Source organism: Oryctolagus cuniculus, chromosome 17 (assembly GCF_964237555.1).
Source record: "Oryctolagus cuniculus chromosome 17, mOryCun1.1, whole genome shotgun sequence".
NCBI classification, from domain to species: Eukaryota; Metazoa; Chordata; class Mammalia; order Lagomorpha; family Leporidae; genus Oryctolagus; species Oryctolagus cuniculus.
Window position 1 is genome coordinate 26052520 of NC_091448.1, and position 16910 is coordinate 26069429.

General features: G+C 57.5%; 1 protein-coding gene across 1 annotated transcript in view; it reads left to right on the forward strand.

The window, feature by feature from the left end:
* The window catches only part of ITGA3 (integrin subunit alpha 3), a 29063-nt gene extending 15979 nt beyond the window's left edge, over window positions 1-13084 (forward strand). The window contains exons 10-26 of the mRNA XM_051825563.2: window positions 118-204; window positions 1108-1175; window positions 1248-1384; window positions 1797-1946; window positions 2048-2145; window positions 2440-2587; window positions 2852-2920; window positions 3255-3334; window positions 3417-3494; window positions 4017-4119; window positions 4273-4455; window positions 4634-4756; window positions 5446-5559; window positions 6466-6564; window positions 11004-11129; window positions 11366-11506; window positions 12087-13084. Of these exons, the coding sequence (XP_051681523.2) occupies window positions 118-204; window positions 1108-1175; window positions 1248-1384; window positions 1797-1946; window positions 2048-2145; window positions 2440-2587; window positions 2852-2920; window positions 3255-3334; window positions 3417-3494; window positions 4017-4119; window positions 4273-4455; window positions 4634-4756; window positions 5446-5559; window positions 6466-6564; window positions 11004-11129; window positions 11366-11476 (1774 nt within the window). The 3' untranslated portion in view covers window positions 11477-11506; window positions 12087-13084. The remainder of the gene's footprint in view (window positions 1-117; window positions 205-1107; window positions 1176-1247; window positions 1385-1796; window positions 1947-2047; window positions 2146-2439; window positions 2588-2851; window positions 2921-3254; window positions 3335-3416; window positions 3495-4016; window positions 4120-4272; window positions 4456-4633; window positions 4757-5445; window positions 5560-6465; window positions 6565-11003; window positions 11130-11365; window positions 11507-12086) is intronic.
* The last annotated feature ends 3826 nt before the right edge of the window (window positions 13085-16910 follow it).

The following is a 16910-nucleotide window of genomic DNA, read 5'->3' on the forward strand; positions in this document are numbered from 1 at the left end:
CTGTGTGTGGAGGCCCGTACCTGTCCATCGTCAGCACCAGGCTCTTGGAAGCCTGCATCTTGGCCTTGGCCTGGGGCAAGCGGGAAGCACTGATCTCTGGTCCTGATGTCTGCGCAGGGCCCGGCCTGTCATCAACATCCTCCACCGGACCTTGGTAGCCAGGCCAGCGGTGTTGGACCCGGCGCTCTGCACAGCCACCTCCTGGTGAGCATCTCAGGCCCGCTGTGCCCACCACCCCCCTCGCGTGTGGCAGCGCAGGAAGGGGCCCAGTTTCCAATCCCTCCCTGGCAACTCCTGACAACCTACCTTTGGAGGTGTGATTCTGAGGTCAGCGAGGCTAGCCCTCCCTACAAAGCAAACTTCCTCAGGGGGAATGGTGCACAGTGGTTGGAGAGGGACTGCCTGGTTCAAATCCCAGCTCAGCGGTTGCAGGGACAGGGCTGGGCTCTGGGGAGTGAGGTCCCAGAGGAAGAGAGAAGAGGGGTGCACTTAGGTGGACGGATGTGGGGAAGGAGGGAGAGTCACCTTGTGCAAATTATCGATCTCTCTGGGTCTCGGATTTCTTGCCTGTAAAACAGAGTTCATAACTAATTCACAGGGCTGTAGTAATAATTAAAAGAGATTATCTACCAAAAGTCCTTAGCACAGCGCCCTGTACACCCTACGTGCTCAAAGAACATGAGTTGCTCAGAAAGTGAGGACACTGATGGCCGTGACCCCCGGTCTTTGTGTAAATGAGGACATGGGGTGGAAGGCAAAGGGGGGCAGGGCAGAGAAGCAGGGGGTGGGGCATAGTAGGAGACCTGGGTTCAAGACTGGTTGAGGCCACCAGCCTCCTGACAACTCCAGACGGGTCTCTCTGTTCCCCCCGAGCCTCGGTTTCCCCTTTGGTGGCCTCTAACCTGTTTCTCATGGCCGTAGTGGAAATGGCATGGATGGGGCCAGGGACACTGCAAATCAGCTTTGTGGACTCCTCAGTTTTGTCCTTGCCTGTCCCCAGAAGGGCACTGGTTTCCCTTTGTCCAGTACAGGGCCGAGAGCCAGGACTGGGTATCTGTGTCCTGGGGCTACTGGGCCCTCCTGTAACCGCCCCCTCCCCACCCCCAGTGTGCAGGTGGAGCTGTGCTTTGCTTACAACCAGAGTGCTGGGAACCCCGACTACAGGCGGAACATCAGTGAGTGCAGGGGCGCGGGCGCGGGGTCGCGCCTCCCGCTGGCCGCCGGCTGACCGCCCTGTCTGCCTGCAGCCCTGGCCTACACGCTGGAGGCCGACCGGGACCGCCGCCCGCCACGGCTTCGCTTTGCGCGCAGCCAGTCAGCTGTCCTCCACGGCTCCTTCTCCATGCCCGACACGCGCTGCCAGACGCTGGAGCTGCTCCTGATGGTGAGAGGAGCGGCCTGGGAGAAGGCAGTCTGTAGGGGCACAGCACCCGGCTCGAGGTAGAGGGGAGGTACCGAGCCTGGGGGTGAGCAGGACAACAAAGGTCATAGCGCCTCTGAGCATAGCTGAGGGACCTCTTAGCTCAGCTCTGGGAGAAGGGGCAAGTTCCGTCCCTCTCTGGGACATCAGGGCGGACCGGAAGAGCCCAGCCCCCCTTAGAGGGACCGCTGGGGAAGAGTCCCGTCTCCTCACTGCGGAGTGGCGTCAAGACGGTATAGTCTCAACTTGACGATCAGTCCAGACAGGCCTCCGGCCGAACTGGGGGGCTGTCAGGATGTAGGGGTCCCCGGCGCCTCCCTGGGGCTCGGGCTGGTGTGAGGATTCCACTGGGGCTTAGCTCGCCCTCCCTCCCCAGGACAACATCCGCGACAAACTCCGCCCCATCGTTATCTCCATGAACTACTCGTTACCCCTGCGGATGCCGGAGCGCCCACGCCTGGGGCTGCGGTCCCTGGACGCCTACCCGGTCCTCAACCAGGCGCAGACCCTGGAGAACCACACGGAGGTGAGCGGGGTCCGGGCCCGGCCGGGGGCCGCTGCGTGTGTGTGTGTGTGGGTGTGTGTGGGGGGGGGGGTGCTCCCGCTCACGCCCCCGGCCACCCCCAGGTCCAGTTCCAGAAGGAGTGCGGGCCGGATAACAAGTGCGACAGCAACTTGCAGATGCGGGCGGCCTTCGTTTCCGAGCAGGGGATGCCGATGAGCAGGTGGGCTCCGGGCCGCCCAGATTAGCCAAGGGATGGCGGGGCTTCATTGGCTGGCAGGATTTGGGGGCGGGGCCTCGCCGGCTAAGGGAGGAACCTCATAGAGAGGCCAACTTGAAATAGAGGGGCGTTTTTAGACCGATAGAATGACCAGAAAGGTGGCTTTCTCCTAAAGGTAGGGCCTGGCTGTCCGTCCCAGGGGGTTTTCCTCCCCTAGTACAACCGAGGGGCGGGGGCTAGCGCTCCGGGGCAGGGCGGAGGCGGGGCTTTCGGCTGAGGCCGGGCTCCTCCCCTCAGGCTCCAGTACAGCAGGGACGTCCGCAGACTGCTCCTGAGCATCAACGTGACCAATGCCCCGAGCCGGGAGCGGGCCGGAGAGGACGCCCACGAGGCGCTGCTCACGCTGGAGGTGCCGCCCGCCCTGCTGCTGTCTTCAGTGCGCCCGGTGAGTGCCCGCTGGCCGGCTCACCGCCCACGCCGCGGTGCTCCGCATTTGCACCCCACTACGCACGCCATCTGCAGGTCATCCTTTGCCGCGTGCCGCCCTGCTCTGGGCTGGGCCTCGTCGCTCGCCTGCAGCTTCTCTGCAGCCTGGCGACCTCGGTTCTACTTCTCTGCCCTGTCTAGGGCTTTTGACCCTGCACCCAGAGGGGACGGAGGACAGGGCCTCCCAGACCCCACCCTGAACCCACTCCTCTTCTTTCCTCAGGCGGGGACCTGCCAGGCTAATGAGACCATCTTGTGCGAGCTGGGGAACCCCTTCAAGCGGAACCAGAGGGTGAGCCCCGGCCACGCCCTCCCAGTCTAGGTGGCTCCCAGGCTGCTCCTCCCACCAGCTCGTGTCCTTGTTTGTGCATACCTGCTTTGCAGGCTTCCTTGAAGCAAAGAGCCAGAGCCAGAGCCAGAGCCCTAGGGTGGGGGCAGGAAAAGGCCCAGAGTCTGAGAAAAAAATGGGGCCGTGGCGGCGGCCGGGGGGGGGGGGGGGGGTACATGCACACAGCTACAACAGGCAGAGGGGAGGAAGCACCTACCCTATCGTGCCAGCTTTTGTGTGATGTACTTCTCACGACTCCTGAGGCCCAGATGCCATCTTACATTTGACCCTGTGACAGATGGAGCTGCTCATCGCCTTCGAAGTCATCGGGGTGACCCTGCACACACGGGACCTCCAGGTGCAGCTGCAGCTCTCCACGTGAGTGGCCTCAAGGAGCCAGGCCGGGCTCGGGGGCGCGGGGTCCTGGGTCTCCTTCCGACCTCCCATGTCCCCTCCCCAGGTCGAGTCACCAGGACAACCTGCGGCCCGCGACCCTCAGTCTGCTGGTAGACTACACACTCCAGGCCTCGCTCAGCATGTGGGTACTGCTCCCTCCACTGCAGACCCAGACTGGCCCGAGCTGGGGTCTCCTTGTCCCCAGGGTGTCCCCTCAGCTCCTCTGACCCTCCTCCTGGCCAGGTATCCTCAGGCTCCCACTCCTCCAGGTCATGCCCCCCGGGGTCACCAGGGTGATTGCTGTGACACCGCTGTAAAGCAGGGGGAGCGGAGGCACCCACCACCCTGGGCCTAAGGTGTTGGCCCCTCCCATTTCCTGAGAGCTCACTGCTAAGCACCTGTGTCCATCACCTCACTTCTTCTTCTCATGTCTTCTCATGTCTGCCCTGTGATGCGTTAGCTGCTGTTAACTCCAGGGAAACCCTGACTCGGAAAAGCTCAGTTACTTGCTTGGGGCCACACGGCTGGTAGAGGCGTGGCTGGGGTTTGTATTCAGGTGTACCTGATGTCAGAGGGGTGGCAGGGAACCAGGCTTGGCACCCACCCCATCTGCCAGTGCCCAGCCTCCTGTGCCCAGCGACTGTAGCATCTTTCCTACCCTCAGGATGAATCACCGGCTACAAAGCTTCTTTGGGGGGACAGTGATGGGGGAGGCTGGCATGAAAACTGCGGAAGATGTGGGAAGTCCCCTCAAGTATGAATTCCAGGTACGGGGGCCTGTGGAGTCCTGGCCTGGGGGCTCCTGGATGGGAGAGGGGTCTGTTCTGAGCCTGGAGCCTGAGGCTGGGAAGGTTGGGGGCTTGGGGAGATGGAAGTGGCTTCCCAGGAGATAGTGACCGTGACACCTCTCGTCCCAACAGGTGGGCCCAATGGGAGAGGGGCTGGCGTCCCTGGGGACCCTCATCCTGGGTCTGGAGTGGCCCTATGAAGTCACCAATGGCAAATGGCTGCTGTACCCCACTGAGATCACCATCCATGGCAATGGGTCTTGGCCCTGCCAGCCACCTGGAGACCTCATAAACCCACTCAACCTCACTCTCTCCGTAAGTTCACCATCAGGGTCTTCCATTTGCAGCTCATTCGCAGGCTGCAGGACGAAGGCCAGTGTTTCCCCTCCATCCTCTCATAACCTGCCCTGGGAGGCTGCCGGTCCCCTCTGTCTTCTCCCCTGCTCCCAAACTTCCCTCTGCCTTCCCAGCAAATCTCCTCTTTCCCCTTCAGGACCCTGGGGACAGACCACCCTCTCCGCAGCGCAGACGGCGGCAGCTGGACCCGGGGGGAGATCAGGGGCCCCCGCCCATCACTCTGGCTGCTGCCAAAAAAGCCAAGTCAGAGACTCTGCTGGTGAGAGGATTGCACCCACCCTGTCCCGGGGTGCAGGGGTAGCGAGGGACATGCAAAGCAAGGGAGAGCGGGACCCCTCTTGAGGAGAGCCCGATCTGATGAGGCGCCACGGCCCCAGCCCTCAGGAGCCTCCAGATGGAGGGTAGATGTAGCTGCAGTCCTTAGAGGGTGCCCCACTCTGATGTGGGGGAGGGTCCAGTACAGTCTCCTCCCAAAGGAGGAGACCCTGGCTCTCTCCCAGGGACCCTGGAGGTGGATGGGTGCTCAAAGCCTTGAACTTTAGGGTGGGGGAGTGGAGAGGGGCAGGAGGATGTGTGGGCTGGGAAGGGAGGAGGAACAGGCTTGGGTGGGCTGGCGGAAGCCTGGCAGGGTGGAAAGGTGGGAGCTGGCATGAGCAGAGGCTCAGGGTGATGGTGGGGGCTAGGGAAGGGGCGCCAGGGCCGCAGGGACCAGATTTCATGCTCTCCGTGTTCCTGGCATGATATGAGCTTGGCCTGAAGACTGTATAAACATGTAAGTGGTGGGGATGGCAGGTCAGGGGAGCGTGCACAGTGACAGGATGACATGAGACCCCTTCCGGTCACCCAGGGGTGGGATGAGCCCAGGAGGGGTGGAAGGTGAGGAGAGAAGCACAGGCGCCTGAGACCCACACTGTGTCACGACTTGTGTTGCCCACCTGCTCACCTCAGACCTGTGCCAATGGCCGTGCCCGCTGTGTGTGGCTGGAGTGCCCCATTCCTGATGCCCCCACTGTCACCAACGTGACCGTGAAAGCACGGGTGTGGAACAGCACGTTCATTGAGGTTAGTGCCCCAAGCTGGGTGTCCCCACTGCTACCTGGCCAGATGGGGAGGCCAACAGGGAAGGGTGGGAGTGAGGCCAGGGTCACAGCAAGGCACCGTGCGTGTGTGCATGTGTGGCGCAGCATCGATTCCACAGCTGCGTGGCTGGGACTGTCGCTGTGTCAGTGTTAGGTTTGCGCATCTGCCTGAGGACACATACGTGATGCTTATCTCCAGCCAAGGTGACTTTCTCCCACGTGTCCATTTTTCCACCTCGCGTCTATTACTCTCGGTCTCAGGGCCTTTGCCCATGCCACTGCTGCCCCTGGAATGCCAGTTTCCTCTGTGCTGTCTCTGTGTGGACCTATTATCAGCCCTCGGGGTCTCCAGCAGCTCATTTACCACCTGTGAGACCTTTTATGACATTGCCAGCTGAAAATGACCCCCTGCCTTGGACATGCACACAATGCTCTCAGAAGTGCCACTTCCGAGATATGCCACTTGTCACATGGTCCTGCCAGTGACTCAGCCAGCCCTCCCCGTGCCACCTAGATCAAATGTCTTGTCTGTGAACAATCTGTTCAGCTTCGTGGGCATATGGTTTCTGTTGTCACCACTTCTGCCCCGTAGTACCCAAGCCGCGTAACCAACCAGTGGATCTGGCTGTGTGCCCAAACTACTTTGCTTCCCAAAGCAGGAGCTAGACCAGATTCTGCCCACAGGCCTGACCTAGACTCTGACCTTCATGGTCTCTGCTGGCCCTCAGCACACACAGGACCTGACACAGAAATGAATGGACAACGCACACTTGTGCTGTTTAAGGGTGCTGCCCAGTATGAGGGCCCCAGCAGTAGGGGTGAGTGAGGTCAGCAGGGAGGCTCAGAGGGGCTCCAGCTGCTTCTTTGGACCTGCCTCTTCCCCCTCTAGGATTACAGAGACTTTGACCGGGTCAGGGTGGATGGCTGGGCCACCCTGTTCCTGCGAACCAGCGTTGCCACCATCAGCATGGAGAACAAGACCACGTGGGTGAGTGAGCGTGCTGACGGGTAACAGGCTTTGGGCTCCTTTTAGAAGCCTATGGATACACATTGGCTGTGTGGTTCTCAATTCTGTTTTTGTTTTATAGGTTTTTGTTTGATTGATTGATTGACTTGAAAGTCAGAGTTACAAAGAGAGAGGGAGAGACAGAGAAAGGAATCTTCCATCCACTGGTTCACTCTTCCCAGGTAGCCGCAATGGCCAGTGCTGGGTCAGGCCAGAGCTGGGAGCCAGGAGATTTATCCAGATCTCCCACACAGGTGGCAGAGGCCCAAGAACTTGGGCCAACTTCCGCTGCTTTTCCCTAGCCGTTAGCAGAGAGCTGGATGGAAAGTGGAGCAGCTGGGACTCCAATCGGCACCCATATGATATTCTGGCATTGCAGGCAGTGACTTTCCCCATGGCACCACAATACCGGCCCCTGGTTCTCCACTTTGACAGCACCTGGAAGCTTCTGGAGGACCTCTGGTGTCTGGACCACACCCCAGAGCAATTACCCCTGAATCTCCAGGAGTGGGGCCCCAGTATCGGAGGATTGAGTACCCCCAGGGGCACTAACCAGCGGCCAGGGGTGAAAACCACTACCATAGCTTCCTTGTCCACACAGCAGCTCCGTGGAGAGTAGGGGCTGGGGGTGGATCTCTGTTTTCCTCTGGGCTGACAGCACTGAAGCCAGAGACATGGAGTGACCTGTCCCAAGGGGCACAGCTTGTCAGGGCCAGGAGCCTGGGCCCCCAGATGGTCACGTCCCCGATGGACATGCGAGCCTTCTGGCCACCGGCAATTAAGAGTAAGGAGCAGGATAATAAGGCAAACAAGTGAGGGCCACCAGGGGGAGCCCCACATTTGCAGATGAAGCAATTGCCTACACAACAGAAATGGCCAGAAGCTGGACAATTGTCAGGTGCTGGAAGAGAAGTCGGGGAGTTCAGGAGCCTCAAGCACAATGTGGAATCCCAAGTCCCTGGTTTCCTACACGCTGGCAATAGCTCACCAAAAACACGGTGGAAAACATCCCACTCCAAGCTCACACAGCATCCAGGAATAAACATACCAATGAATGTGCCACCAAAAGTGAGGGAAAGAGGTCACTGTGATCAAGTTCAAGTTGCCACCTCTCTCTCTCTCTCTTTTCAAAGATTTATTTTATTTATTTGGAAGCTAGAGTTACATGGAGAGAGGGACAGATAGAGAGACCTTCCATCGCTGGTTCACTCCCCAAACTGCCAAAACAGCAGGGGCTGGGCCAGGCCAAAGCCAAAGCATGGAACTCCATGTGGGTCTCCCATGTGGGTGGTAGGGGCCCAAGCCCTTGGGCCATCTTCTGCTGCTTTCCCAGAAACATTAGCAGGCAGCTGGATAGGAAGTGGAGCAGCTGGGACTTGAGCCAGTGCGCATATGGGATGCCGGCGTCACAGGCAATGGCTTAATCCATGACACCACAACGCCAGTCCCAAATTGTCACATCTTCCCAAATAATCCCAGGCCTAGTAGGATCAGGAAACTTGAGCAAAATTCCAAGACTTGATTCCAAGTTAGATCTTGAAGAATAAACCTGATAAAATTGATAACAATATTTTGAAAAGGATGTGAGTGGGATATTAGGAGTCACATATAGGGAGATGAATGGTTAGGTACATTTGGGGACATTTTCTAAGATAAATTAATATAGTAAGAAGAGGTTGGAAAAGGGCCAAAAATACCAAGAAACAGAATGGAAATTTACTTTATGATACAAATAGTGCTTTCAATCAGTAGACAAAAGTAGACTGTTAAATAGTGTTAGAACACCACAGTTAGCAAATGCAGACAAATCCCTACCTCATGCTATAGATAAAATAATTCCATTTGAATTCAATGAAATATTTAAATGTTGAATTAAAACCCAATATGCCAAAATAAAATGCAGAGAATCGTTGAACAGCGATCTTTAATTTCAGGGAGAGTGAACTGTTATTAAACTCAGGAGTCACAGAGGAAAAAACCTGACAAATGAGACTCCATGAGAACTTAAATCTGTATATAACAAAAGCGATGGTAAAGAAACTAAAAGGGTGAATGATGTTCACTCTGTTGAAAAGTTCAGGACAAAGTGCCGATCCAGATTCTAATATATAGAGACAAAATGGATAAATAGGCAGTGTAATAGGGCGAAATGCAAATGATCAGCGTACTCATAAACAAAAATAACAGAAGCTAGATTTTGTGCTGCCTATCAGATCGGAAAATACTAAAAAGAATAACGCCGTCTGCCATTGATGGGGTGGAGAGAAATGCCCTGGCTGGAGCACACGCGGGTGGATTCTTTTTGAAGATGCATTTGTCAATATCCATGAAAATTTAAAATGCCCGTTCCCTTGGGTCCAGCACATGGTAATAGACCTGGAGGGGGGAACAGACAAGTATGCCGAGACGGATACATGGCGGTATCTGAGGGCATTATTACTCCTGGTAGAACATTGGAAACCTCCCCCATGCCTTTTAGGAGGAGACTGGTTCGAAACGTAAGGGCATATTTCCTACAGTGACTGTGCTGTCCTCAGAGGTCCATCAGAGGCTGATGTGGGGCACCCAACACGGAAAAGAAGCAGGGTGCAGAAGAGGGTGTGTGTCAGGAGCCCGTTCACGTGCGTGATCTGCCTGGGATCACATGGCACGACGTGCAGCAGAGAGTCCAGAGGGAGTTACATCCAGACAGCAAAATGACAGAAGTGACAGAAACTTTCGTCTTCATAGCATCTGCATTAAAAAAAAAAATCAAAGTAATTTCAAAAGATGTGAAATCACGTATAGTTAGAAAAATTAATGGATACAAAGATACTTCAAAGGGTTCATGGGAAATGGAATTAAATGATAAGTCTACTTGGATGCATGCAAGTCTATTTTAAATACTTATTTATTTTACTTGAAAGAGTTACACAGAGAGAAGGAGAGGCAGAGGAGAGAGAGAGAGAGAGAGGTCTTCCATCTGCTGGTTCACTCCCCAAGTGGCCACAACGGTTAGAGTTGCACCAATCTGAAGCCAGGAGTCGGGAGCCTCTTCCAGGTCTTCCACGCAGGTGCAGGGGCCCAAGGACCTGGGCCATCTTCCACTGCTTTCCCAGGCCACAGCAGAGAGCTGGGTTGGAAGAGGAGCAGCTGGGACTAGAACCAGCGCCCAAATGGGATGCCAGCACTGCAGGCAGCGGCTTTACCCACTACACCAAAGCACTGGCCCCAACATGCAAGTCTATTTTAAAATCCAGGCATAGCTTTTGTAATTTGCATTTCCCATGAACTGTTTGAACAGCCCTTATATACACAGATTTCAAAATGTTTGACATCAAAATAAATTTATATTTTAATTTCATTTTCAAAGAACTTTTTAAAAAATACCCTGGGGCTGGTGCTGTGGCGCAGTAGGTTAAAGCCCTGGCCTGAAGTGCCAGCATCCCATATGGGCACTGGTTCTAGTCCCGACTGCTCCTCTTCGGATCCAGCTCTCTGCTATGGCCTGGGAAAGCAGTGGAAGATGGCCCAAGTCCTTGGGCCCCTGCACCCTCGTGGGAGACCTTGAAGAAGCTCCTGGCTCCTGGCTTTGGATCAGCGCAGCTCCGGCCGTTGTGGCCATCTAGGGAGTGAACCAACAGATGGAAGACCTCTCTCTCTCTCTCTCTGTGTAACTCTGACTTTCAAATAAATAAATAAATCTTTAAAAAATAAATAAAAGGTACCCTCATACATACGAGGGGGTCTTAAAACATTCGTGAGAATTGCACATTATGAAAAATGTGCACGGGTAAAAACTTTTTTGCACCAATATAAACTTACCTTTTAATTGTTTCTCCATGAAGGTTTTGAAGTTACCATGTATGTAAACACATACACACACACACACACACACACACTCCTTTATAGGGAAATAGAATGGCCGTATATGCAGTGCACTCTTCTGCGGCTTTTTTGGTAAATATTTGTGGAGCTGTGTAGCGGGTGTGGCTCTCAGCACTTCACTCGTATTAAATGCCTCTAACCTTCCCAGCAACCTGTGAGGTAGGTATTTTTGGAATTCCCATCCTGCAGACGGACAACAGAGGTTAAGTAGCTGGCGCCAGGTCACACAGCCTGTGAGTGACACCGCCAAGTTCAGGTAGTCTGGCTCCAAACCCAGGCTTGCGGTCGCTGTGCCTCTGAGGTAGCCACTGTGACCCCCTTACGGGAGAGGGAGAGTAACGGAGATCCAGAGAGGCGGTCCGCCGGGGAGCGAGCTAGCACACAGCCCCGGGGTGTCGGCGCCGCGGGCGGAGGCTCTTTCCAGCCCCTGGCTGCCCCCTACTGGCAGCGGGTCAAACGGCAGGGTCCTAGGCCTCGGGGACCCCGGAGCACTAGTCCCGAGCCTTCGGTAGCGAACTCCTGGCTGAGTCCCCTCTGCCTCCGGCCCCCCGCAGTTCTCCGTGGACATCGACTCGGAACTGGTGGAGGAGCTGCCCGCCGAGATCGAGCTGTGGCTGGTGCTTGTGGCCGTGGGCGCGGGGCTGCTGCTGTTGGGGCTGATCATCCTGTTACTGTGGAAGGTTCGGACCCCAGCCCGGCTCCTGCTCCCCAACCCCGCTCCTGCCCCCGCACCCTCCCGACCGTCTGCCCCCATCCCACCGTCCACCCTCCGCATTTGCATCCTACCCCACCCTGCCCATTGGCCGGCCCCCTTGCCCCCCAGCTGCCAGCCACCCCCTGCAGGGCCCGGTCCCCAGTGCTGCCCACCAGGACGTCCCAGCGCCCCCTGATGGCCCTCCCGCCTCCTCCCCTGCAGTGCGGCTTCTTCAAGCGAGCCCGCACTCGCGCCCTGTATGAAGCTAAGAGGCAGAAGGCGGAGATGAAGAGCCAGCCGTCAGAGACGGAGAGGCTGACCGACGACTACTGAGGGGGGCAGCCCCCGCCCCGGCCCACCCGGGTAACACGGCCTCCGCGCCTCCTCCCAGGGCCTCTCCCTCTGTTCTGTCTGCACTTCTTCCGCTAGGGGGCCCCCTCTGACCCCGCCTGAGATCTGACCCCTCCCTGCAAGCCCATGCTCTGGCTCTCCCCAGCCTCCCCTGCTGAGCCCCTAAGGCACCTGGGGCCCCAAGAAGGAGCCATTGCCTTCTGGGGACTGGGGAGAGATCACGGCCAAGGCTGGAGGAGCAGTCCATAATAGTCCTAGACGCCCGCTGACCCGCGAGACCCAGCGATTTCCCTCCGAGACAATCAGCTTGCTCACTGTCCCCTGTGCTTTCCTGGCCATGCCATCAGCACCCTGCAGCTGCCCCCGTCTCCATCTGCTGCCTCCTCCCCTCTTTGCCTTCCTCAACTCCTCCTCCTTCCTCAGGGGTCTGCGCTGGGGCGGCTCTTCTCCCTGTCTTGTTGCAGGGAGGTGGGGATGTGTTTGAGGTCCTGGCTTTGTGGACCCCCAAGAAGGGGGAGGAAGCAGCCAGCCCCTCCTCCCCCTGCTCCCAAGGCTGGAAGCCAATGCTCTGTCTCTTCCCTGCCACCTCCAGTGTGACTTCTTCAAGCGGACAGGCTACTACCGGATCATGCCCAAGTACCACGCGGTGCGGATCCGCGAGGAAGAGCGCTACCCGCCTCCTGGGAGCACTCTGCCCACCAAGAAGCACTGGGTGACCAGCTGGCAGACTCGGGACCGATACTACTGATGCCCTCCCCCTGCCCACTGCCAGGGCCCCCTTCCCTCCTATTTATCATGAGTTATGCCCCTGGCTGGCTGCAGGCCACTGCCCATGGCTGACCCACAGGAGGCCTGGGCCCTGGACCTTGCAGCACCAAGCACCCTGCAGCCCTGCGTCCTGGACACACGTGGGGCCTGCTGTTGCGGCCCGTGCCTCTGCATTGCGGAGGCCACATGGACCTGCCCTGCCCCAGCCTCCACCTGTGCCAAAACCAAGCCACAGGGTCACCACTAGCGCCACCCCCACTTGGTGGTGACCCCTCCCCCACTCACACTGGATCCATCCTGGGCCACTGTCACTGGAGGGACTTGGCTGTCCAGAGGAAAACTACTGACAGGGAGCAGCGTGCTGGGACCCGTGCATCCCTGGACCTGGCCATGGAACTGCAAGGAAGGTCCCGGCAGGGCCTTCTCTCCCGGGCCACCAGCTGGGCCAGCAGGCGAGGCGGGGGTACAGAGGAAATGCCACTACTGAACTGCCATCCCGGTCTCAGTCCCGGACACAGCCGGCCTGGAAAGATTGCAGTCCAGGAGGGAGGGAGCAACGCCAGAATGGAGACCCGGCCGCTCAGGCCCGACGCTGCCTCCTTCCCCGCCACTGACTATGGGTCCAGGGCCTAGAGTGCTGCTCCTGGCTGCCCTTGGCCTTCAGAGCCAAGCTGACTGCCTCCACAGGCTGCAGCCCAGGCTGGTAATCCGCCCGCCCCTCTCCCAGTCCACGGTACTGTAGCAGGGGAGCTCCTCCCCCTCCTCGTGCCTTCTTTGTACAGAGGCTTCTCATGGCGACCAATAAACAGCTCCCTGTTTGTACGCGTGGCTTCCGCCCCCTTCCCAGCCTGTGCGGTCTCCCTGCTGACGCTGAGTGGACAGAGCTGGCATGTGTGTGTGTGTGTGTGTGTGTGCAGGGGGTTGGAGGGGCCCCTCCTCACTGAGATCCAGGACCTAAGATGAGGGCGGAGCTGGGATGGGATCTGCAGAGCGTCCCAGGAGAGGGCACTGGCCCAGGGAGGGAGCAGGGCAGAGTGGTGTGCTAGGATGGGTCTAGAAGAAGCTGGAGCTGTTCCACCAGGGAACCGGCAGGACTGGCTTGATCAGGCGGTCAGAAGGGGAAGCAGTGACCCAAAACTGCCAAGACCAGAAGGGCACAGGGTCCATCCCCTAGGGAGTACCCCAGGCTGCTCAGCGCTGGGCCTACAAGCCCTGTCCTTTGCTCCCCAGTGCCTCTTGGGGTTCTGGCTGCACCCGCACGGGAGACCAGGAGGAAGCACCTGGCTCCTGGCTTCGGATCGGCACAGTGCACCGGCCATAGCGGCCATTTGGGGGGTGAACCAATGGAAGGAAGACCTTTCTCTCTGTCTCTCTTTCTCACTGTCCAAAAAGAAAAAAGTGGAGCTGGGACTCAAACCCAGGCCCTTGGCTATGGGACGTGAGTGTCCAAACTACATGTCTTTTTTTTTTTTTTTTTAGATTTAATTTTTATTTATTTGAAAGCACAGTGGGAGAGAGAGAGAGAGAGAAGACCTAGAGAGACCTTCCAGTTGCTTGTTCACTCTCCCCGATAGCCATATTGGCCAGGGCTGGGCCAGGCCAAAGCCCAAGAGCTCAGAACCCTACCCATGTCTCCCAGGTGGGTGGCTGGGGTCCAAGCACTTGGGTCATCTCCCGCTGCTTTCCCAGTGCATTAGCAGGGAGCTGGGTCAGCTGGATCAGACTCCAATGGGTGCTCCCATAGGGGACGCCAGCATCACAGGCAGCGGCTGAATCCTCTACACTGCAGTGCGGGCCCGGGCTGATTATCTTCACCGCGGCTCCAAGCACAGGCCCCTCCATGGCTTCTGTGGCCTAAGCTGTGGCCTCTGCTGATTTTCCCTAAGGCGTTGAGCTTCAGCGAGACTTCACTGAGGCTGGAAGTGGGTCCCAGAGAAGCCTGGAGGCAGATCTCAGATTCCCAAGCCCTCCGTTCTGGGAGTGCCTCCTGACATGTGCCAGGGGGTCTCCCGGCCTCCTCGTGTGGCAGGCACGTGCCCTCCACTCTCTCCACCAGGGCCACCTCACAACGGAAGCCTGGGCTCCTGCCCACCCTGCTCCCCCACCTTGCCCCTGGGATCCGCCCCCCAGATGATTGACAGTGCAATGTCCACCTCTCTCAGCAAAGCCTCCACCTCTACCCAGAACTGCCAGGGATCCGAGAATTCACTTTGTTTCCCTGCCTGGTGGGATGGGGGTGGGGGTGTTTACACAGCCCCCTCCCCCGTCAGCTTTCCTGGCCCAGCCCCTAATCCGCTGTGTGAACCCTACATGATCCTGCCATTCCCAGGGTCCATGAAGCAATCGGTCGGCAGAGCTGCCACTGTGCCCACTCTTCTGAGCCCCGTGGACTCTCAGCCGTGCATCAGTAGGAGGTCCCACCAAGGCCAGCTGCTCCCTGCTGGACACGCGGGACTGCATGGCAGGCCCTCCAGGCTGGATGCAATAGTTGTGACTCAGTCTCTTTTTGTCAGATGTTTATTTATTTGAAAGAGGTGATAGAGAAAGGGAGTGAGAGGGAAAGAGATCTTCCATCTGCTGGTTTACTCCCCAAAAATGCTCTCAAGAGTCAGGACCGGGCCAGGCTGAAGCCGGAAGCCCTTCCCACATCAGGGGCCCACGTGGTGTGGAGGGACAACCTCTACACAGAGCAGGTGCACCCAGTCATCCTCCACTTAGGTCACTGCTATGCATATGGGATGAACAGTTCCTGTCTCCTGGCTTCAGCCTGGCCCAACCTGACTGTTGTGGCCATCTGGGGAGTGAACCAAGCAAATGGAAGATCTCTCTCTAGCCATCACTCTGCTTTTCAAATAAATAAATAAAGCTTTCAAAAGAAGAGTGGTACTGGCAATTTTATTACACCGTATTGTTATAATTGTTCTTTTACTATTATTCATTGTTAATTCCTTTTTAAAAAGATTTATTTATTTGAAAGTCAGAATTACACAGAGAGAGAGGAGAGGCAGAGAGAGAGGGACAGAGAGAGAGAGGTTGGTCTTCCATCTGCTGGTTCACTCCCCAATTGGCTGCAACAGCCAGAGCTGCGCCGACCCAAAGCCAGGAGCCAAGAGCCTCTTCCAGGTCTCTCATGCGGGTGCAGGGGCCCAAGGACTTGGGCCATCTTCTACTGCTTTCCAAGGCCTTAGCAGAGAGCTGGATGGGAAGTGGAGCAGCCGGATCTCAAACTGGCGCCCCTATGGGATGCCGGCACTTCAGGCCAGGGTGTTAACCTGCTGTGCCACAGTGCCGGCTCCTCATTGTTAATTTCTTATTGTTCCTGATTTTCAAGTTAAAATTTATCTTAGGTATGTGTCTACAGGGAAAAAGTGCGTGTGTAGGGGGTCTTAACAGCCACTGGGGGTCTTGGAGCCTATTCCCCCAGCATGTAAGGGTAGGCTGTGATAATCACCTTCTGTTGTAATTATTTTCTTATGCATCTGTTTTCCAAACCGAGAAACGAAATGATCGAGGGACAAGGTCTAGTCTCGGTGCTGTCTGTGCTTCCTGATCCCAGGACAAAGCCCAGCACGTATTAGGCGCCTGATCAGCCCTGGCCAAGGACAGTCCCCTCCAAGAGCAGAGAGCATCCAAGTGGCCAGCAGAACTCAGGTCCGGGATGGAACATACCTCCTCTGACCACAAGAGGGCGCGCCACGTTTCCTATAAGCGAGCCCGGCTGCTGGGGGCGCCCGGGGCGCACCTGCTCCCGGAACCTGTCCCCAAAGAAGCCCAGGGGTTTCGAGGGGCGGAGGGGCGCGCTCCATGGCCAAGGCTTTGTGTTGTGCTGATTCGCTAAAGGTGCTCGAAAATTAGCACCTGTTGTGAGTGTTGAGTCTAGCGGTTAAGACGACCCCTCCACCCACATCGGAGTCCCCGGGTTCCATCCCTAGGCCCGGCGGACGGGGCGCTCGCTTTCAGTACCTGTCTCTCCTCCTCTCAAACGGAAAAGGAGATCGCACTGGTGGCAACTGCTGTCTCCACCGCCGCCTGTCGCGAGGGTTTTGACTCCGGTGTTATTCGATGGGAAAGGCTACCGCTACTTTACCCGGAGCCACTCGGGCCTCCATGGAGGCGGCTGGGTTGCGCACCTAGGCTTGCGTGCCGGTCCCCAGTGTGGCGCACATACACAGTCCGGGGCGCTGTCATCTGCGCTCGGAACCCAGAGGACCCCGGGGAGGGAGAGCAGGCAGGCATCAGAACCAGTGAAACGGGCATCTCTTGCAGAAAGGGGATTCGTTGAAAGCCACCTGGACAGGTCAAGAAATGAGAGGTTTAAAAGGACCTAGAGACAGCTGGGGGCCCGGAAAGGCGCAGGTGGAAGCGCGGGCGAAAGGGCTCCAGGAAGGAAGGGGTTAACCCGGGCCCAGTCCAGGGAAGGAAAGGGAGGAGTGTGCGGGCTGGAGGCGGGACTCCGGCTCTGCCTCCGGAAAACAACAGGCCGCCTCGGGCAGGGACGGGGTTAACGGGGCGGGCCCAGAGGGAAGCCACGTGCCGAGGCGGAAGCCCATTGGCTCTCCCGGAGTTGTTTGTGAACATACATTGGCGACGTCGGGGCGCCGCGACGAGCCCATTGGCTGAGCCTTTCAAGACCCACCAGGGCCAGGGT